The following is a 22086-nucleotide window of genomic DNA, read 5'->3' on the forward strand; positions in this document are numbered from 1 at the left end:
ATATTGATTCGAAGAATGAGAGCACGAAGAAAACGGAAACATTATTGAGAGAAACTTATGGATTACCATTGGTTACTTTTTATGTTGATAAGGTAATAATGAAAAGAAAAGGAGAGAAATTGGTCCAAAAGGACATAGAGACCACATCTATTAATAAGAAAATTCTGCAGACTGACAAGCCAGCTGCCATTGAGAGACAACTTCAGCAACTGACTGCTCACAAGGGATTACCGTACCTTTTCATTTGTGGAACATTCATTGGAAGTATGTTGTAGCTATCACTTCACAACATGAAACCCTATTAATTCTGAACAATTTCAGGTGAATCGCATATCGACAATTACCATACAAATGGTCAGATTCCACAACTTGTCGAATATGTTTGTGGAGACGAAAAGAAGAAGAAAAAGACAAAGAAGACGTCGACTTAATTGTTTTATTTTTCTCATCTATCATATTGATTATCTCATCGGTTCTCTCTAGTATTATATTTATTCTAAATCAAATATTTATTTAATTATTTTTCCAACGAAATGGTTTTTTTTGTCTTTCACTTCGAAAAATCATGCTTCGAAACCCCGCTTAGCCTTACATTGCCGCTTTCGAATTTTGTGATATTTTAACATTTTTGGAATTTCTATTATTTATTGTAAGAGCATCGATCGAATCGAATCGAAAATAAATGTTTTTATTTGTATGTTAGTTTTTGTCAAAGTTAATCAAATGATCTCGGATTGTTCCGTCCAAACAACGCTTTCGTCGGTAGAATTTGGCGTTTTTCAAATCCATTTTCACTCCACACCAAATCAATTTGTCGTCGGATTCCTGAAATAGAGCGTGTTAACAATGTAGAAAAATGACGGTTAATACCTTGCACTTTTCATAATTTGCTTTCACACCATGTTGATTTTTACCGGTGAATAGGGGTTGAGAGATCTGAAAATGAAATTGAGCAACTTGAAATTCGTTCAGAATCACAAACATTTTTGAACAAGTCCTTATCAGTCATCATAAAAACATAATCATCCACATATCTACAATAAATAATCCTTGCATCATGTTCCACTTTTCTCCAATTTTCCTTCTCGAAATCATTCAAATACATGAATGCGAAATTAGGCGATAATGGATGTCCTTGTGGAACTCCTTTTGTAATTTTGAAAGTGGTCTTGCCACGTTTGTAACAGTAAGATGAGATGGTGGATCGGAGTTGATCTAGGAGCCACTTTCGAGAAGTTTGCTGGAAAGAAATGAATTTTCAGAGTTCTGGTCCAATATTGAGCATACATTACAGTAGATAACGGAGTGGTCTTCCACATGTTTTGATTCCATTTTCTTTTTCAGTGATTGATACGCGCCTTCTTCAGAGTCATTTGAACAGAAAATCAGTTTATGAAATCCTTTCTTATCACGTCCTTTGCCACATGCCGTCCAGATGTCACACCTGAAATACTCACTGTTTCAAAAATAAAATAAAAATCCAAGAAATTACAGGTTTTCGAGAAGATGTCGTTCAATGATAGAAGTCAGTGTGCTATGTTTGACGGCTGAGAAACATTTCGAAACATCTGCCGTATAACCAAACAGTTTTGGGAAGGTGTCATTTCTTCGCAAAAATTTGAGGAGAATTTTACATGAGGCATTGATACCTGGAAGGATAATAAGCTTATTGAGACAGAGAATTCAGTGTTACTCTGTCGGGTTTCACCGCCCTTTTCCAGACACCAGGTCAACATCGAGTTCACTTTCTTCCAATGCATCTTATCTTTCACTTTATCAATTGGATTTCTTCGAATAATTGGTCGAAATTTATTCTCGACGATATCGAATTTGAGTCGGCCAACTACCGAATTAGGAGAAGGATTCAAAACGAACGCCGGCTTTCGCTGAATTTTGGTTTTTTCCCGAAGGTTTCGTTTGCTTTTTTGAAACTTACAATCACTCGTTTGACCTTGTATCGCTCTTTGAAATCTTTCATTTCTCTTCTCAAAAGTTTCAAATATCCTCCTCTCCACAAGTAAACTTTTTTCATCTTGACATCAATTGGAATCATAATTTGGCGGAGAGCAGCGAAAATCCACCAGATGAGAGCTCCTCTTAAATGATTGATAATTGAAAACTGAATATATCGTTTCGAAAGTGGATCCACATCTTTCAGCACTTGCTTGGCACGGAAAGCTCGAGCGAGTGGAGCTGAAAAACTTGAAAAAGAGATGAATTAATTTGAAAATTGAGAATTTTAAACCTTCTTTAAATAAAAAATCGGGCACATACTGAAGCTTTTCTTGTTTCATAATGTTCATAATCCACACCAACATACTGTCGCAATTTGTGCTTCCAATATGTTGTCTGAGACGGAAAATTGTGAAAACTCGACGAATAATGTTCATAGTTTCGTGCTCAAACATGTAGCAGTCTCTGGAATTTTTTTTTTTGAAATCTGAAACTTTTATTACGGAATTCCGAAAATCTCACTTCAAATTATTTAGTTTTCTTTTCGGCGCCAACTTTCTCAATTCAAAGTTATGTCGAGTTGACATAATACTTTTGGATAGTTTATCAACTTCATCCATGACTACAGTATTGCGAACTTTCAGAACGTTTTCTGACGAGACGAGGAATGCTGACATATGACGATAGTTCAGTTTTCCTTTCATTTTCTGAAAAAAAAAATTTATTGGAAATACTCATAAGATGGTGCTCACCCGTTTGAATATATTTCGTAGCATTGCCAAATTTGCATTCCCTCGGAGAATTGTGCTCCAGTGGTCCTCGCCAAGATTCTTGTGAAGTTTTGCCAATGGGATGACATCTTTATTCTGAAATTTAAACAATAATCTATATTCGGGACTCATGAAAACACAGATATTGGTTTCTTTCCACTTGATGCACTTGATACATGACATATGTATTTCCCATATGCTGCAATCCTCTCGAAATTTCAAAATGTCTACGAGATGTTGCGTATTCACTACTAATCCTGATATTGTTACCACCAGCTGACAGGTCTTACTAATCTTATAATAATGTGTATGTGGAGGAGTCGACACGTGTCAAGAAGGCACATTACACCCGGCCAACCTATAGAACATGGCCACGCCCCCACCCTCAAGACTGCTGTCAATGGAGAGAAGTGAAGTACGGTGGTTTATGGTCACGCCTTCTTCTACTTCTCGTTCATCTTGTTATTCTAATTGGTTGTGTTCGAATCAGTCACTTTGATTCGAATGTTTAAAACGCCGACACCCTCATCACCAGCAATGTCTTCTTCTGCTTCACCACCTGGCGAATCAGAAGAATTTGAGCCGTATGTGAGAAGGAAACGAGCAGAAGGCGGAAGTCGGAAGAAGATGCAAGGACTGAATGAGCAAGTGAGTTTCCATCTTTTCAATTTTTGAAACTGAAAATTACTGTATCTGTAGGAACAGAATCTACTCCGAAACTCCATAAACAGTAGAGAACGTCGCCGAATGCATGAGCTGAATGATGAATTCGAATCTCTTCGTGAATGTCTACCGTATCCAAATGAAGCAAATAGTCGCCGAATGAGCAAAGCGAATACGCTTTTGTTGGCTTCAAATTGGATAAAACAGCTTGTCAATGCCAATCATAAACTCCAAATAGAACTGAATGCAGCTAATGCGAAGGTACAGTAATGATCTAACGAATGAAACATTGAAGCACGTGGCTCTCAACATTTGACAACATTTGACAACTTTAGTATATAATTCCTGCTGTTGAAGATGGGTATGCTCCCACTAACAAAGTTTTCAAAAGCAAAATCTTCTAATTCTTTTATATCAAAATTTCAACTTTCAGGTCGAATCCCTGATGGCGCGAATTCAAAAACTCGAAAAACCAGTGTCAAAATGTCTGAAATGCAAACAAAACGTCTGTTTTTCAGTGGATTGTATCACTTCATCATAGTTTTCTGATCGGTGAGCCACTACTTGCTCCTTCTATTGTTCAATCACTTCCCACTAATTACCAGTAATCTGCTAATAATTCTTCTCTGGCAAGCCCTTTCCTAAATCCTATTCACTTTCCATCTGTCTATTGTACTTTTCCTAATATTAGTTTTGACTTGCTTTATTCACTAACTTTTGAAATAATAAAAAGTATATGCTCCAAGACGTTGCCTTTCTTCCAATACAATACTATAGAACATTAACCCAATTACCGTCTTCTCATATTGCGCCATTCCACGTCATACCTCGAACGTGTCAAAAATGCGCGAGGAGCTCAAAAAGCAACATAAGAGCATATCATATTGGTTACGTAAGGGTCATTAACCAATTAGTGGATTCAGCAGACGCGTCGCCGCAGGTGGTTTCGGCTGAGTTGTATCCCGCTGTGTGTTCGCACTGAGAGATGGTAATACTATTCAAAAGAATAAAATAAGCATAGACAGGTGGGAAGATAAATAACAAAACACGGCGATGATTTATCTGTTGTGGCCATAAGAATAATGAACAGAACATATTAATTTGCGCGAAATCAAATATTCCCGACTCTCTCTCTCTCATTTGGAAACCAAGAAGAAGCTCCGAATTCTGAAGCCCAAATACCAACTTTCTTCGAATGAGATACCGTATCCATTCCAACATTTCACATAAAATGTCCATCTCATTCTAATTCCAAAAGAGGCGACAAAACTAATCGAAATGTTTGATTTTCCGTAATGGCGGTATAAATGGGTGTGAAAAAGGGAAACGAATAGATAAATTCAGAGGGATTTTATGAGTTGAATGTGTGAAGCAACACTGCCGACACTATTCTTTGAAGTCGGAGGAAAATTGCTTTCTGTGTTAGATTAGTTTTGTAAACTAATACTTTTCTAGATACGAAAATTAATTACCATATTCATCGAGACTTCCATTATCTGTTCATTTATTGGATGATGCAATGGCCTCACTCAACCCGACTGTTATCTGCAAGTGCTCATTTGTGCTCAATAGTGAATAGAGGCAGTGAATAAAGAAAACAGTTGGTCTAATCGCCACTTAGGCGTAATAATTACATATGTTCCTTCTCATTCTCGTTCTCAAACAGAAATTTTCGGAAGAAACCAAAAACTGGGCAAAGACACCATTTTTAAATGAAAAGTTCATGTTTGAGGTTAAATAGACGAAATACACTTTAAAATGTTTATAAAGAGTGCCACCGATCAGTAAATTAGAGGGATATCAGGGTGAAAAGACGAGGAAATGATTTTTTCTGGAGTGGGTAAAAAGAAAGAGACGATAATTCTACATTCTGGAAAAAAGTGGTCTTTGTGAATTCAAATGATAGGGAATTGTTTCTATTCTCAATGAAAGGTGTGTTCTTGGAGAGAAAGAGTGGGGGGCAGTGAAATTTTGAGATTTCAAATTTCCTTTCAGCAAAAATATTGCCAAATTCTAGTATATTAACAACAAGAACATGGTTAAAACGTAGGGGACAGAAAAAAAGTGGAGAAGATCGGTGTACAACTCTAAGACAACGCAACAGGAAGGAATATTAAGAGATTTGATGAGGTACGAGTTAGAAGAATCATGAATGGTGGTATTTTACATGATAGAGCAACGATCGGCTGGGTCAGATGGATCGGAAGATTCGCTGAGCTCGACGGTGATTGAAGAGACGGTATCTCCTTCGCTATCCTCAAGGCGAGCAGATGGGTTTTCTCCGATTGGCCACTGTAATTAGAAATATTTTAGAAAAATAACTTTACGATATATTAAAAACCAAAAATTAAACAAACCTGTTGTTTCTTCATTACGTAGGTATCTGGTGGGCTGTGGACGGCTCCTGATTCAGCGGACCAAACTGTCGCACTGGCGTGTGCTTGGAGCTTCATGCGAGATGAGAATTGGAACGAGGCTTCTTTGTTTCCAGCTTTGACAACTAATTTGAATCCTCCGATCGATTGCTCTTCGTCAGAGTTATTGGCAACGCGGACCCACTTTCCTTCCTCGTCAACCTCGTCAATTCCAACTGGTCCGATGGTCTCCTTGTTGAGTTTGGAGCGTCTGTTAAGATAATCGATATCTTGATCTTCTCCGTTTACTTCGACAACACGACGACGCTTAACACCACGTTGAGCGCTGGCACCACCTCCAGTTGAGAAAGAGACGTGGTGAACCGAAGCATTCTTCGAATTATCTTGAGTGAGATTGAGACGTTCCTCTTCCCCTTCGAGCAAAGCTTGATAAGTCTTCAACTCGGAATCCAACTGAATCTTGACATCGAGAAGATCGTGGAACTCGCTCATCATACGCTCAATTTCTTGGTTGAGCTCAGAAATACGAGCGTCTTTATCATCAAGCTTCTCTTGGAATGATCGCTTCAAGGTTTCGAGTTCTGAACGGAGTCTTTCGATCAAAGAAGCATTTCCGCTGCTTGAAGTCTCTAAATCACGAACGCGGGCACGAAGATGGAGAGCCTCGGAAACGGCAGCTTCCTGTCGCTCACGAGCATCGTTCAACTTATTCTTGTAAGCATCTTCGAATGCGGCCTTGTTTTGAGCCAAATTGTTCTGGAATTGAGCGCGCATCTCAGCGATTTGATCTTGAAGCTTCGATTGGTACTCATCATTGATTTGTTTGGCGTAGGTTGTCATGTCAACTTGTCTCTTGTGACGAATTTCTTCCATCTCTCCCTTGTGTTGTTGGAGAGCAAAAGCGAGATCTTCTTCCAAAGCCTTAATTTTGTTGTTGGCAGCAGTACGAAGAAGAGTTTCGTCTTCGACAGCTCTTTTGAGGCCTTCAACGGTGTCGCGAAGAGTGATGTTTTGCTTTTTGAGGTCCTGAAATTATTTGCATATTAAAAAACAATCAATTAATTATATTTATCTTACATCATTCTCTACGACCAACTTGTCGTTGCGAGCTTGAAGGGTCTTTTGTTTAGCTTGACTTTGGTCAGCAATTGATTGGGCATGGAGGGCCTGCTCTTCGGCTCCAGCCAGTTCTCTTTCAAGCTTTTCGACTTGTGGCTTCAATTTCTTGACCTCAACCTTCGCAGCATCATATTCGATCTTGTACTTTGCGAGCTCGTCTTGAGCCAAATCGAGAGCACGGCGAAGACGAGCCTGAAAACAAGAAATAATACTAATCTCTTTCTCAACACTTATCGCTCGTCCAAATCGAGCGATGTTTGTCTTGATACTTTTACCCCCGAAAGGGAAATAGAGCAAGCAGTATTAGTTTCCCACACTGCACAACTCATAAGAGCACATAAGAAAATCACCTTTTCGGCCTCGAAGCGATCGGCCAAGTTCGATTTTTCAGTTTTCTCCACTACTTCAATATCGCGAATTTGAACTTGAAGGCGGTTGTTCTCTTGTTCAAGTTGACGCACTTTCTAAAAATCAAGTAATTAAATTTTTCCAATAATAGAAAAAAAAAACTTACATCAATATACTGGGCGAGACGACTGTTGAGAGACGTCAAGTGATCTTTCTCTTGGAGACGGGAAGTTTCCAATGTCGTGGATCCGCTGAAAGGCATTTTACTGAATACAAATTATAGTGTTCAGAGTGAATATAAAGGAAGTTGCTTTAAGCAACAACCGGAGGGTGCAGAGAAAAAAGATGAACTCACAAGGAATCATCTCCAGCTCCGCCGTTGCTGAGCGATGAATTGGCAGAACGCTCTAGAGAAACGATCCGAGAACTACGGGTACTTTTACGCGTAGTCGACATTGTTATTGTTTTTTCCCTGAAAAAAAGATGCTGTTGAAAATGTATCAGCAAGAAAACGAAGATAGGAAGAGAACATCATGGGCGCCATAGAAAGATGAGTCAACATTTTGATATTTGGTGATAAAAAATTTTATATAACAAAAACTCTCATGTCTGGAGGAAGCGTGGCAACACGCATACGTATGGCCTTCGTTGTATACCACTTTCGACGAGAAATGTTTGTCGAAAATTTGGCCGATGCTGGTACTTTGAGAGTTACGGCGCGCCGAGTGACCTTAAAAATGGAGAATGGCAGTATTCGTAAATGTCCCTGTTTTCTCTATTTAAAAAATGAATTTTAACTTCTCAAGTTGAAGCAAGTCAAGATGAGAAAAACAAGACAGTGCATAATCAAGAGAGCGCAGAGAAAACGAAAACGCTAGAAATTTGAATTTTAGCGGGCGCGAGGTGAGCGCTACGAGACCACGCCCGTAAATCGACAGAGGCACCTTCAACTTTAACCTTCAATAAACTTTCGATGCACATCAAAAAGTACATTTCAGAACAATCTTCGTCGGATAATATTTTGGAAACATTTTCGTTTGCCGAAATTTACGAAAATTTCGGTGCGGTGCGAAATTGCCGATTGGAAAAGGATAAGACCGTATGAACAGGAGAGAATCAAAGAAACGCATTTTCTCGCGTTACTTGTTTAGTCTGGGTTGACCGTCCGTGTCGTGTCAATTTGAAAGTAACAAATTTCGAAAAATGAAGAAAGAATTTCGGAAACCAATCAATCAAATAAGTTCGAATACTGCATAGTGGAATTCATTTGAACTGATAAGATATTAGATAGGATATCAAATTACACAAAAAGTGTAAAAACGTTGCATCGTGAGGTGAAATATACGAGGTCTTGCTGGGTTCAAAAACGAGAAAAACGCTCCAAGCACATTCGAAGGGCAGAGGTCTCGGCTCTTGCGAGTTGCGCGCAGTGTGCGTGCTCTCTCGTCTCTTCTCTCTCAATGGGCACACTCTTAAGCATTTTTCTTTCGTTTTTTATGCTCATAGGCACAGAGACTCGAGAAACAGAGAGTGAGAAGAAATGAGTGTATATGGTAAACAACATACAAACACATAACTTGGCAACATGCCTATTCAAAGAAAAATAGTGAGCGTAAATGAGAGAGTAGGATAGAGAAAAAGAGAGAAGGCCAAACATCTGAAAGACGAAAAGAGAGAAAGGTCGACCAGACGTATTTGACACAGGATGAATGAATTCTCAAAAGACGGCATCTGGCAGAGCAACCACAACGTTGACGCGGGAAAACAAAAGACAATAAATCAATAGAAGACAAGGCATTTTCTCACATTCACACGTAGCGTCGCGTTGGAGATGTGCAGAAGAAGAAAGGAAAGCAATCGATTCCTAAAATATTAATCTGAATGAAAAGGAATGAGAAAAATGAGTCTCGACGTATTTTCCCTCCCTCGTTGTTACATTAAATCAGTGAAAAACAAGCGCATTAAATCGAGTGGAAAAAAGAGAGAAGAGATATTCAATCAAAATACGGAGAACAAATGAAAAATTCGAGTTTACAAATCCTACATGATGGAAAATTTCTGCATAAATTAACGGACCAGATGTAAATATATAGCCTATCCACTTGTGGCCTTGGGAAAAGAGACATTTGAAATCTATTGTGAGAAAATGAAAGGAAGCGATAGGGTGAAACATCTTCAAAGGGCATATTGGATTACGAGAGATTAGACTGGTTTCGCAACGTTTGTCAATACGACTCCGATTATAACATCATATCCAAATATATTATTTGGATTTATGAAGATTCCAAATCTCATATACTTAATACTGAAACTAATTCTTCAAAACTAAGGCAGTTTTTCTTTTGCTCTGAGTGATCAAAAATCGGCGACACTCATTGAAATGGCAACAAATTACCAAGAAAGAGACACAGAATTCGCAACGAATTGAATTCGAAAATCGCAAAGAAGGCGGCGCAATTAGAAAAAGAGGAATGACCTTGGAATGAATGAACAAAAGGCGGAAAGAGTTGAAATTATGTGTACTTTCATTCAAAAAATATTGTTTGTTGTTTGTTGATGAAACGGAAATTGAGCTTATACGACATGAGTTTGATTCTTTCGGGGTGTACTAGAAAAGGACGAACAATCAAAATAGGGATAACGTTTTCGAAACTATTTCGAAATGATTTTTTTTTGTTTCAACGCATCACTTTTCGTTCTCCTCCTACACAAAAAAAAAGAGAGAGGAATGTGAGAGAGGCAGAAAAAAGAGAAAGAGAATGAACAAACACACTCACAAAACTTTCTCATTCAAGCATCGCGGGGTTTGGAGTGGCTGGCGGACTAGAAAGTTCGCAACTTCTTAGTCCAGTGAATTTTATTTTATTTTTTGCATGCGTCCATTTTTCATTTTCTTGTTAAACAAACTATTTCAACAACTGATAGTGAGTGCTCAAATTTCAGGAGAGAAATGGATCAATTGCTCGATGTGGAAACGCTGAAGAAGCTGTCGCCTGAACAGCAAGAGCAAGTGATCTCCGGAGTCAAACAGCAGGCTGCCCTCGCCAACGCGCAGAATCTTGTCACAGTAAGTGAGATGATCGATTAAGGCCATGAATGATTGATTCGTGGCTTTTATACGACGAGCAGATGAGACAGAAAAATAGAACAATGTTGTGATGGCTGAATTCAAAAAGATTCATGATGAAATTTCAAAAGATTTTTTCGTTAAAATGTATTATTTCAGGATATTTCGGAAAAGTGCACGAACAAATGCATCACAGCCCCAGGAAGTTCGTTAGCAAGCGGAGAGAAACAATGCCTTCAGAGGTGCATGGACCGTTTCATGGAATCGTGGAATCTTGTCTCACAAACTCTCCAAAAGCGTCTTCAGGAAGAAATGGCATCATCAGGTGGAATGGGCGGTGGATTCGGTCAAGGACCATCTTTCTCGTGAAAGTTCTTCAAACTTCAGTTTTTCTGTTATCGTTGATTTAAAAGTTTTTTCTCAAATTGTGTTCGGTAGGTAGATCAATAAACATTTCATTATACATTCGTTTTGATCTAAAAACGCGGCAATTACTAGCCATCGCAATTGTTTTCTGTTGGAGCGGCTTTTATTATTTCTTTTTTCACTTTCCAACGGTTCCATAGGGAAAAGCTGCGTTTATAGAAAAGAAATTCAATACGGCTTATTAATAACAAAAATTTTTCTCTAGCGAGTCTTCTCCACTATACAGATTTTATTGAAAAATTCACCTGTTGAAAAATTAATAATTCTTTCTTAGGATGGCCAGTCTCATCAACATTCTGGGGCTCATGTTTAGTGTATACTTCTACACGTGGCTTCATCCTGATCTAAATGCTAATGTTCGAATAGGACTACATCGTTTCAAGGTGGATTGGATAATTTACATCGGATCAATTTTTTGTTTATTCCTGGGAGTGTGTGTCATTGCACCGAAGTACACTCGTCGCACCAATGCCCTTGCTGGAAATATTGGAATGGCAGTTTGTTCAGTTCTTGTTGTTCTGAATCACTACTTGTTGGAAATTAAATGGGCGGTAAGAACACTCAAAATACAAAGTTTATAAGAAATTTAATTTTCAGTGGTCAGGATTACTGTACATGACCAATATCGTATTCTATATATTGTTCATGGGAATGGCTATGATGGGACAAACCGGCACGTACTACTACGATAGAAACCGAATCATCAGTATTTCAATTCCAGTCGTTTCTAATATTTTCGTGACTGGAATGTTGATCAGTGTGATTCAGGACACGGTATGTGTTATTATATAAAAACTGAAATCGTCAAACTCTATTTCAGGGCTTCGCCGACACTGTTCCATGTATTTCTTTCGGAATTCACACATGCATGGCAATCCTGGCACAAGTATGCGGCCCACGCACTGAAACATGGAACTTTTTCGAGTTTTTGAATTAACAAAAAAGAAGATAACCACTTTATTATTACGCAGTTTTTAACACGTTGTCATTTATTAACTTCCCACCTCAATCCGCTCAAAACAAGTATCTCAATCAATCACCCGTGTCAATCTCTCAATCTCTCAACCTGAAAATTCTTGTATTCTTCATCCATATTTCACAAATGAATATTTTAAGCTTTCGAGCGATTTTACTGAGATAGTTTTTAGAGCCTTCGGAGAACATCTGCATAGTTTTTAAAAATACTTTTCAAACCATCAGCTTGTTCCCAATTCATTCATTCAAGCGCCCGCTTTTTTTCAATACAAACTGGTGGCCGTGGAAGAGCGCGAGACAGCGTGGACGAGAAAACAGAGTGGCGGGAAACATTTGAGTTCAAATTGTTGGCGCCTCTCAGCTGAATCAGATTTTATCTCTCTGCAAGCTGAGAGTTTTATAGTTAAAAATACAGTTTTCCGTCTCTAAAGTCGCAGATAAGTTCTGTGCGAATTGTTGTTCTCGATTTTCTTCGTTGTTATTTCTTGTCTTCGTAAACGAATAACCTTGACATTTGCTCTTTATTTTCCCGTGAAACATAGTGCTCTACATTATTCTTCGTACTTTCTCAATTTCAATTTGTTCAAATTGGCAGGTGAATCGATTTATTCATTCTCGAAACCAAATCATGGACACTTCCGAGTCTTTCAACGATGAAAACAAGCCACAAGGAAAAGTACGTTTGCTTGAATTTTTCCAAAGTCTTCTACAATTTTCATTATAAACGATGTTTTCAGAAACGGCAGCAAATCGAGTCACCATTCTCGGCTGCGACTCCAAAATCGCGTATCGGCAAAGAGCCCAAACGACTTTTCGGAAATGCATTTCATAACCTAGCAGATTCAAATTTGGAGGAGACTCGAATCGAAACAGATTCCCGTCCGAACTCTGCAGCTTCGGAGGATATTACTTTGGATGCCACGGATGCTTCAACCATCTATCGTGGATCCGAAGTGGATCCCAATCTAGAAGAGACCGAACTTTACTCCGCTGGAACTTCAGCAAACTCTACGAAAGACTTGAGCATGGTAGACGAAAGCGATGAGACTAACGCAGATATCACTTTGGCAAGCAACTTCCAAGAGAAAGTGTTCCTTCATGAGACACTGACAACTCCTACAGCTCCTCGTGTTCCTAGTCCAATTGTTATGGGAGATGATTCAACACCTACTGCTCCCACGGCACTTCATTTAGGATCTGAAATGGGACTGGAGACAATTGATACTCATTCTGTTGAATCAATTCAGTCGCCACTTGGAAATGCGAAGCCTCATATTGATTATTCTCTGTAAGTGCACATCTCTTATTTCATACAGTTAATACAACAATTCAGGTACGAATTCGAGATCCTCGAGCAAAAAGTTGAGCATGAAGTGACTGTCAAAGAACTTCAAGAGAAGATCGAGAACCTCAAAGAAATGCATCGTAAGGAGATGCAGGAGATCAATCAATCTCGTATTTTCGAAGAGCAACTGTTGATGCAACAAATGGATGCAGCTAATAAAAAGGCGAAATCCGACCGTGAAGCAGCGAAGGAAAGAGAAAAGTCACTGCAACAAATCGCTGATGAGCTGAAAACAAAGTTGGAAGAGCCAGACGAGGAGAAGCAACAACTAGAGAAGCAACTCGCTGAACTCAGCAGCCGGATTGAAGAGCTCACTCAGAAAGCTGTGAATGTTGATGCAATGCAACAAAATTCAGCTGAACATCAGGACCGGGTCCACGAATTTGAAAATTTCAAACTCGAAAACTCGGCTCAGCTCACTAATGCACGACAAGAAATTGAGGAGTTACAGCGGAAAACGACTGAGATGGAGAAGAAAGTTCAGGAAGCTAATGAGGAGGTTGAACGTGTTCGTCAGGAGTTGTGCTCTTCCACGAAACTGGACGATTTGAAGGCCGAACACGAAGTTGTTCGCACAATGCTCATGAATGAAATTACGCTTCTTGAATCACAACTATCTGAAAATTCACAGTCAAACCTGCTAACTCAAGAGATTGAAACTCTTCAAAAGAAGATACAAGAACTTGAAGCGGAAGCAATTCAAGCTGTCGAAAACAAGGATATTCTCCATGCTGATTTCTCTGCCAAACAAGAAGCAGCCGCGATCGAAGCTCAAGAGAAGATAGTTGAACTCAATGAAGTTAAGGAAAAAGTTGCGGAACTGATGGAAGAAGTAATCAATGATTTAATTATTTTAGATTTAAATATCATCTTTCAGATTGCAAAACTCCGCGAAGAGGTAGCCAACAATGCCCGTGTCACTGAGCTCGAACAAGAACTGGAAGAGAACAGAAAGCTCATGATCTCCGAAATGGCTTCATTGGAACAACAGTTGGAGTCTGCTCGCGATAATTCTGGCGTCAACAAGGAACTAGAAGGAAAGTACGAGACTGCAGAAGCTAGAATTCAGGAATTGGAGTCTGCATTGGAAGTCAATAAACAAAACTTCGACGGAATTCAAATAGAATTGGAACAGAAGGCGAGCATGGTTATCGAGTTGACAGATTCAATGAATGCTCTTCAACAAGTGCTGGCTGAAAACTCGCAGAAAGTATCTGAACTCGAATCTTCGAAAGCTAAAGTCGATGAGCTCAATATTGCTCTCGAAGCAGCTCACATGCAGTTAGATGAGGTCAAGCTCAGCTCGGAGGAGACATCGACATTAAAGGAACAATTGGTTGCATCGGAAGCTAGAGTTCACGAGCTCGTCGCTTCTCTTGATTCGCTTACAGAACAGATGGATGCGTTGCGCCAGAAAAATGAGAATTCCGACAAGGAAATTCTCTGTCTCCAAACTGAGATCGAAGCTGCTCGGCAAGAATTTGATATCGAGGAGGAAGGAAGCTGTGCGAAGATTAGACATCTTGAACTGACTGTTCAAGAACATGAAGCCGCTCGTAAATCACTCGAAGAAGTCGTTGAAGAGTGCAAGAAAGATCTTCAGGAGGCGAAGAACAAGTTGGAGGAGACGCAGAAAGAATCAGTTCTTAGAGAGGAGACGAGTAGCGAGTATCAAGACAAGTTGAAGCAAGCTGAGGAGGAGAATCAAGGATTGTGGGCTAACATCAAAGCACTTGAAGAGGAGAAGGAAAATGCAGCTCAGAAAGAACAGTCTTCACAAGTTAAGATTCAAGAACTCGAAGCATCTCTCGACGCTCTCCGTCAATCTTCTAATATCAGCGAAGCTCTGCGTTCAGAAGTCGACGGTTCCGTCGCTATGATTGAGGACCTCCAAGCTCAATTGGAAATTGCTCATCAAACATCTGCATCGGTGAACGATTTGGAGAAACAACTTGAGACTTCAACGGTGACAATCCAAGAGTTGCGTTCATCAGAAGAGTCTCTTCGGGTTCAACTTGAAGCCGCAACGAAGTTGATTGATGAGTTCAGAGGAGAGAAGGAAACTGTGGAAGCCCAACATGTCGCTGCTCGCGAATCTCTTAGTTCAGAACTTAACATTATTTCTCAAAAGAAAGAAGAGCTTGACCAGAATAAGCTGACTTTGGAAACTCGAATCCAAGAGTTAGAGTCTTCCTTGGCATCTCTGGAACAAGATTTGTCGAATCAAAAAGACGAAAAGGATCGAATTAACGCAGAACTCGAATCAACTCGTCATAAAGTAGAACGACGCGAAGCAGCAATTCATGAGCTTCGTGAGCAACATGAATGCAAAGTATCCGAGTTAAATGTTAAAATCAATGAGTCGCAACAAAAGGCCACTGATACTCTCGATCTTCAATCGAAAATTGTTGAACTGACCGGAGAACTCGAAAACGTTCGCACTGAACTCACTGGAGCTGAAATTATCAATCAGGAGACTATTCAGGAGCTCAGGGCGGAAGTGGAGAGTTCACATAGAATGATTTCACAGCAGAAAGAGCAACTTGCTAAAATGGAAAAACAAGAAGCTGATGTAAGTGAAAAAGTATAATGTCATTGAAAGTATTTAAATGTTCAGTTTATTGCTCAAGTCAAGCTCAATCAAGAACAACTCGAGCAACTTCAGTCAACGATCCAAGAATTCGAAGCATCGTTCAATCTTTTTAAAGGAGCCGAAGAGAACACAAAACAAACTATTCAACAGCTGACTTCCGAAGTTGAGAACTCCCAAAAGACGATTTCAGAACAGAAGGAGCAACTCGATGAGGCGGTGGCAAGAGTCGAGAAGTATGAGACTGAGGTTGATATAATTTTTAGAGTGTTTCAGTAAAATTGAAATTTTCAGCTATCCATCCAATCCGCGCAACATCAAGAACAACTGGAAAAACTGCAATCGACAATTCAAGAAATTGAAGCCTCGAACAGTCTGACTAGAGGAGCTGAGGAGAGTAATCAACAAATGATCGAAAAGCTCAAGGAGGAAGTTGAAAGTTATCAGAAGACAATTTTAGACCAAAAGGTGCAAATAGAAGAGTCTATTGCTAGAATTGAGAAGCAGGAGGCCGAGGTCAGTGTCGTTTTTGATAAATAATCGTTTTATTTTTATATTTAGCTCACGAACCAAGCTGAGCAGTATCAAGATCAGATTTCCCACCTTCAATCTACTATTCAAGCATTCGATGACTCGAAACACTCTGCCGAGTTGAAATCTCAGGAGCTTATTTCTCGTATCGACGAGTTAGAGGCATCTGTCATTGTTGCACAGAAGGCAGCTGAAGAGATGAAGACTGAAAAAGATAATCTACTCGAACAGGCTCGTGAACAGTTAGAACAGATGAAACAAAATGTGGAGAGCGAGGTTATTTTACCAAAACATCTTTTTCATATTCAATATTTTTAGAAATCTGTACTCCAACAAGATCTTCAACAAAGCAACGAGAAACTTGAAGCAGCCGAGCAAGCGCTTTCCTCCAAAGAAAACACTGTCGTCACTCTTGAGTCTCGTATCGAAACTATGTCTCGTCAGTTCGAGGAACGGCTCAATGAGGCCAACGAGTGGAAAGCACAAGCAATGAATATAGGAACGATGACTGCATCATTGACTCAAATGCAACAACAGATGAAGGAGATGGCTGAGAAGTTGGAAGAGTCGAAGCGACGCGTTGAAGAAGTTGAGGAGAATGCTCACCACGATATCACTATCATTCAAGACGAGAAGAATGAGCAGAGCGCCGCCCTTGAAGAAGCCAAAAGTCAGATTGCTGCTCTTGATGCTAAATTGAAGAAAGCTGAAAAGGAAATAGAGAGACTGGAGAAGGTCTGCGATGAGTTTGACGATGAAGAAAGTGGATATAAGGAGCAGATTTCGAAGTTGGAAGCTGAAATCAAGCAGTTGAAAGGTGTCAAGTCACCACCGAAAGTTTTGGGACTCATTCAACAGGCTAGACTCAAGTATGTTACGTTTTTCGTGAGGATCTGATAATAATTTATATAATTTCAGTGTGAAACCACTGAGCCGTGAAAGCTCACACATGGAGCCACCAATCAGTGAAGATGGATTCGAGGATGCCCAAGACTCCTTCCAACCAAACTCCTCCCAGGCTCATCAGAAGTCGTTCAATCAAACCGCTCGACAGGATAAGACGATGAACGTCGCCTCCGCAACAATGCTTCATCCAGACGACCATGCTCATGAGAAGTCTGCGATCGAAACTCCGTCAAAAAAGAATCGATCGAATTGTCAGCAGCAATAATTCTACTTGCATTACTCGATTAACGATGCTAACCTCTCTGTGCCATATCGAAATATCCAGAACCCCCCTATTTTAATGTCAAATGTACTCATCTTCGATACTCGGTTACAATGAAGATTGTTTTATTGCTCTGTTTTTGAGATATTTTCAGCATTCTTTCGCGCCATTTGGACCTATTATCTCTATATATGTCGATAGGAGAACTGCTCGACAAAACAGAAAACTTTTCGACCAAACTTCTGATTTCTATTAAAAATTTTCCGATTTTCCGATTTGGCTTTGCTCTGTGAGCATGGGTTTAAAACGATTCCTTCGTAACAGTTGCCGGTTTGAAAACTAGAGAAACATGTCTGGAAAAGAATATTTATTCCAGATCGAATGACAAACTTCTATTTCAAATAGAAGAAAATTTGAAAAATACAGATAGAAAATAGTATAGGAAAGGAATACTCGTATCAATTCAGAGAAAATTATGGAATAACAAATCGAGACAATCAAGAAAAGTATTTACATGAAACAGGTTTTTGGTTAAACATCATTGGGATTTTCGAGAAAACAGTAAAAGACATTTGGAAAGTGAGAGGAGAGATCCTGGTTTGACCACGGAAGTTACACGTTTGTTGGTTGATTTTCTTGAGTAGAAGAAGAAGAGGTTGAGGACATTTTGATCTGGATGGATTCAGGACTTTCTTCCATCGTTTCGTTTGGTGAGTCACTGTTAATCTGAAAAAAGAACGAATGCGTTGGAAATGGAGCATCCGGTTGTGCAAAAACAGAGGATAAGTTCTAGACAGCAATTACAGAAGAGGTAACAAATAAAGCGCTTATGAATGCTAGAATGACTTCAAAGACGATAAGGGGATAGTAATAGTGAAGGGAACATAGGAACTCAATACAAATTAGAAAGTTACCACACTGTTGATTTCGCATGCATCAATTCCTCCCGGCTTTCTTTATCGTTCTCCAAATTATCGAATTTTTTCAAGACCATTAGTACAAAATCAGATGTATAAAGAGTTTAAAAAACAACCGTGCACATGCTTAAACTTATTCAAAAAATCAATTTGGCGCGTACCCATTTCTTTCCCTCGATATCAGCTCTATCGCTCACCAATGGCGTTGAATCCGCAGGAACACCGTTCCAAATCTTGCTGAATTCTCTACGGAAAAACGCAAGAAGCATGATCGGGATGAGTGTGGATGGAACAAGATAGATAAGAGCTGGTTGAGCAGTCTTCATCAAGGCTAATGCTAGGAAAGTGACGATCAAACCGATTCCGTATCCAGCCACTGAAACCACTCCGTAGATGAGGCGAACTCGTTCGGAGAAGCCGTTCATTGTGAAGCAATGCGCAACGAGATATCCTGAAATTTACTTGATGAGTGACACCGCTTTTAGAATTGATTTATACCTGGCATCACAATATCACCGAGACCCAGAATTGTGAATTGGAATCCAAGTTCGATATCCATATCCATACACTCGTTCATAGGATTGAAATGTGCAACTTGCATTAGCATTGGGAACTGAAAAAAATACAGTTGAAAATGTTCCTCTTTTCTCTATTTCGATCAACCTTTTCAGGAACTGATTCCTGTTCAACTGGTGGAATTGGATATCCTTTCGTCTTTTCTCTTGACGCACAACTCAATCCAGTCGCCACTTCGAGCATCACGGAGCAACCATTCGGTGTGATATAAGGTGTTCCGAAAACCATTGCGGCGTCATAAACGAACATACACATCATTAGAATCGAAATCCATTTGAGACTTGGAAGTCGGAGACACTTCAATACATGCATACAGAGTGCCATGTTGATGATATCAAGAAGAATGAATGCGTATGGTTGACGACGGATTGTAAACCAGGTTGCACAAAATGAGAAGCACAACAAACAGATTAACAGTTCTGAGTATTGATATTTGTTTGCACGAGCTGAAAACAAAAATTTCAAATATCTGTATTCTTGTTGTAATCTCACCACAACAAGCTGGGAACCAAGTTACTTTTGCCTTGTACCATCGGTGTTCACTAAATGAAAAGTTGGATAATAAGCCACGAATGCATCCATGAAGACTGCAGGTTCCAAAGATTACGAGGAAGATGTTGAAGAAAACAACTGGAATGATCTGTTTTAGTAAATTAATGGAATTTCGAGAACTACCTAAAACAGGTCTGAAGAAATATCCAAGGAGAAGAACACCGCATAGAGTGATCATCATGAGTACAATCGTGATCATTCCGGCGTACTTCTCAAAGAATCCCTTCGTTCCCGATTCATTTATTGACGAAACGTCATCATCCATTCGTTGTGACGCCAGAGAAACGTCCTTTCCAGCACTGAAAACGTTTTGTAAACAAGTGATTAATACGAGTTGAAAGACTATAATACGAGTACTCGTTTAACTGAAAATCGAAAACCACGTATAAACACATTGTTTCTCGATCTACTAACCGATGTCTGTTGAAAGCCCAAAAGCCTCCACCAGCGACACAAATCATTGAAATGATCCATATCACAACGAATGATGGATCGAACAGCGGTCCTGCGGGACGATGGAATCGAACCTCGATTTGATCGTCCGAAATGTCGTTTTCTTTCAGAAGACTCTGTAAATTTATCACAATTTTTTGAGAAGTTGTGGCATTTTTTCTCACCATGATCTTATTGTTCAAATCGGAGCGATAGATGTAGAATGTTGGGATCGCAGCGGAGCTGTTGATATATGGATCATAGAAGTCGGAGAACTAAAATGATGCATCTTAATTTGGTGATTCAAGTTATAAAAATTACCAAGTAGTCCCTCCATCCCTTTACGAATTCTCTCCCACGATCCAAAATCAGAAGAGCAGCACTGGCTTGGTGACGTTTGAGTTGATCGACCGTAAATTGACTTGCATTCCGGAATGAAGTGACACCGTTTGTGAAGGTTCTGGTGCATGGAGTACCGTCATCGTCGATTCGATAATCTAATGGGACAACTTCATCGTTGTACATGATGTCGCCTCGTCGGGGAGTAGGAAGAGGACAAATTGTTGTGCGATTGAAAAGTCCTGGAATTATATTCATTTTTAAATGGCTATCGCTATTTTAAAACAGAAGGTTTTCCATAAAAACTTTCTGCCTGAAAAGATTTTTAAAAAACAAAACAAACCTTCCCAAAATTTGAAGAGAAATGGATGAGCAGATTCAAAATCATATCCAATCAATGACGACGAAGTGTCGCTTTTCAGATATTGTTGATAATTGACACATGACTTCGAACGTGCTCCCGTTCGCTTATTTTCAACAGTCATGAAAACGAAACTACTCCGAAATGGTCCTCGATTTGATGAGTATTCTATGGATTGTGTTGTAGAAGGTGTAGTAGAAATCTGAAATTTAATAGAGATGGAAGGTTTTTTGTTTATTCGAATAACTTACGACTGAAATGCATACTAGTAGTAGTGTTAATAATTTATAATGGATTGGTATCGTCATTGAGATCGATCTGAAAATTGAAAAAATATATTTAGAATTCGAAAAAGAATCAAGAAGGGAAGCAAACAAGAAGCAAAAGGTAAACAAGACGAGCAGGATATCTACAAAATAAAAAAATAATCGTCATGGCCGTCAAGCTGAGCACCAGACGAAAATGTGATAGAAAACAGAAAAGGGCGGAGCATTAATAAGCGTCAGAGTAAGGTTTTATCGTCATTTTTGGGGCTTCTAAAGATGAAATAATGATATATTGGAAATAAAACATCTTCAAAGATCAAAAAACTTGCTGAAGAAGCAAAATAGTGGTTTTTCTCGGAACAATTGTCTGGAAACGAACGAAAAAAGAAGGTAAAAACCAGGCCAAGGCGACCGCACCTCATCATTTTTTATTCGGTTGTGAAGAGGGTTTTGCCGCGCGCGCACACACCTAAATTTGAGGTCAAAATTAGTATAGTCAGTTTGAGAAATCGGTAATTTCTCTCGGGACATGTGAGAAAACGATTTCAATTGGAAAAAAAGATATATTAATGTGTAAATCTTCTGAGAGAGAGACAAAAGAAAATTGTCATTTCACTTCTCTGAATTTGTTTTTGAACTACTTTTTATATAATGTTCTGCAATATAGTTTGATTTGCAAAACAGTTTTGATCGCATTAAAAAATAAACATTTTTGAACGGTGTGTTCGGTCAACTGATTCTGCATGATTTTGACTTTACTTTGCAAGCTGTGAATACAAAATGAGCAATCGGGCAAAGGTTCGGCAGAAAAACGAAAGATTATTCTCTCTTTCGGACTAAAAAACTTTCAGCGAATGCATTCATGTTGTATTTATTGTTCGATTTCCCGTCAATGCCTATGAAAAGAATATATTGTTCAAGAGGAACATACAAGAGGTTTTTCGTAAACAAAAAACTAATTGTTCATCTCGGAAGAGGAAATGTACAAGGTGTTTCAATTGGATGCGGATGAAAAATGAAAATGAATGAACAATTAGAGGTGGTGGTGTTTGCACAATTAAAATTAACTATACGCACTGTAACTTCAGAACTCCTAAATGGAAAAGGAACGCGGGTTTCTAAATGCACCAAATTCAGAATACTATTCAGGGTTACTGTATTAACTTTCAAGTCTGTATACACCGTCACGCCAAAATGCACACTTTTCTTCCTAAAAGAAAATCCAAGCTCAAAAAATGGTAAACAAAGATCTCACATATTTAGAAACGAGTGATTCATCAACTGAGAGAAGAGACATAAAAAGGGAAATGTGT

The 22086-nt window shown here is 39.2% G+C and overlaps 7 protein-coding genes across 7 annotated transcripts; 4 read left to right on the plus strand and 3 right to left on the minus strand.

Annotated features, from left to right (window-relative positions):
- Positions 1-699: 699 nt before the first annotated feature.
- On the minus strand, positions 700-2855 carry GCK72_002530 (uncharacterized protein; the record flags this gene model as incomplete). The annotated part of the gene is made up of 10 exons (XM_053723477.1): positions 700-825; positions 871-936; positions 983-1240; positions 1288-1444; positions 1493-1649; positions 1694-1886; positions 1937-2193; positions 2321-2418; positions 2476-2660; positions 2706-2855. The coding sequence occupies 10 exons, from the start codon at positions 2853-2855 to the stop codon at positions 700-702; spliced, it is 1647 nt and encodes a 548-aa protein (XP_053592122.1).
- A 405-nt stretch (positions 2856-3260) lies between these two features.
- Positions 3261-3656, plus strand: GCK72_002531 (uncharacterized protein; the record flags this gene model as incomplete). Its single annotated transcript, XM_003111871.2, has 2 exons — positions 3261-3371; positions 3423-3656. The coding sequence occupies 2 exons, from the start codon at positions 3261-3263 to the stop codon at positions 3654-3656; spliced, it is 345 nt and encodes a 114-aa protein (XP_003111919.2).
- Positions 3657-5549: 1893 nt separating this feature from the next.
- On the minus strand, positions 5550-7684 carry GCK72_002532 (uncharacterized protein; the record flags this gene model as incomplete). Its single annotated transcript, XM_003112178.2, has 6 exons — positions 5550-5678; positions 5744-6787; positions 6839-7072; positions 7231-7344; positions 7395-7479; positions 7584-7684. The coding sequence occupies 6 exons, from the start codon at positions 7682-7684 to the stop codon at positions 5550-5552; spliced, it is 1707 nt and encodes a 568-aa protein (XP_003112226.2).
- A 2494-nt stretch (positions 7685-10178) lies between these two features.
- GCK72_002533 (uncharacterized protein) lies at positions 10179-10664 on the plus strand (the record flags this gene model as incomplete). The annotated part of the gene is made up of 2 exons (XM_003111979.2): positions 10179-10295; positions 10455-10664. The coding sequence occupies 2 exons, from the start codon at positions 10179-10181 to the stop codon at positions 10662-10664; spliced, it is 327 nt and encodes a 108-aa protein (XP_003112027.1).
- Positions 10665-10996: 332 nt separating this feature from the next.
- On the plus strand, positions 10997-11658 carry GCK72_002534 (uncharacterized protein; the record flags this gene model as incomplete). The annotated part of the gene is made up of 3 exons (XM_053723478.1): positions 10997-11272; positions 11319-11495; positions 11542-11658. The coding sequence occupies 3 exons, from the start codon at positions 10997-10999 to the stop codon at positions 11656-11658; spliced, it is 570 nt and encodes a 189-aa protein (XP_053592123.1).
- Positions 11659-12324: 666 nt separating this feature from the next.
- Positions 12325-17333, plus strand: GCK72_002535 (uncharacterized protein; the record flags this gene model as incomplete). The annotated part of the gene is made up of 9 exons (XM_053723479.1): positions 12325-12372; positions 12434-12984; positions 13030-13873; positions 13919-15613; positions 15659-15880; positions 15926-16147; positions 16193-16438; positions 16481-17031; positions 17081-17333. The coding sequence occupies 9 exons, from the start codon at positions 12325-12327 to the stop codon at positions 17331-17333; spliced, it is 4632 nt and encodes a 1543-aa protein (XP_053592124.1).
- Positions 17334-17942: 609 nt separating this feature from the next.
- On the minus strand, positions 17943-20815 carry GCK72_002536 (uncharacterized protein; the record flags this gene model as incomplete). The annotated part of the gene is made up of 11 exons (XM_053723480.1): positions 17943-18056; positions 18445-18698; positions 18746-18860; positions 18911-19269; positions 19316-19453; positions 19499-19674; positions 19790-19944; positions 19993-20082; positions 20129-20388; positions 20490-20709; positions 20759-20815. 11 exons carry the CDS (start codon positions 20813-20815, stop codon positions 17943-17945), a joined length of 1938 nt encoding a protein of 645 aa, XP_053592125.1.
- Positions 20816-22086: the final 1271 nt, after the last annotated feature.

The sequence above is a fragment of the Caenorhabditis remanei genome, chromosome I (assembly GCF_010183535.1).
Source record: "Caenorhabditis remanei strain PX506 chromosome I, whole genome shotgun sequence".
NCBI classification, from domain to species: domain Eukaryota; kingdom Metazoa; phylum Nematoda; class Chromadorea; order Rhabditida; family Rhabditidae; genus Caenorhabditis; species Caenorhabditis remanei.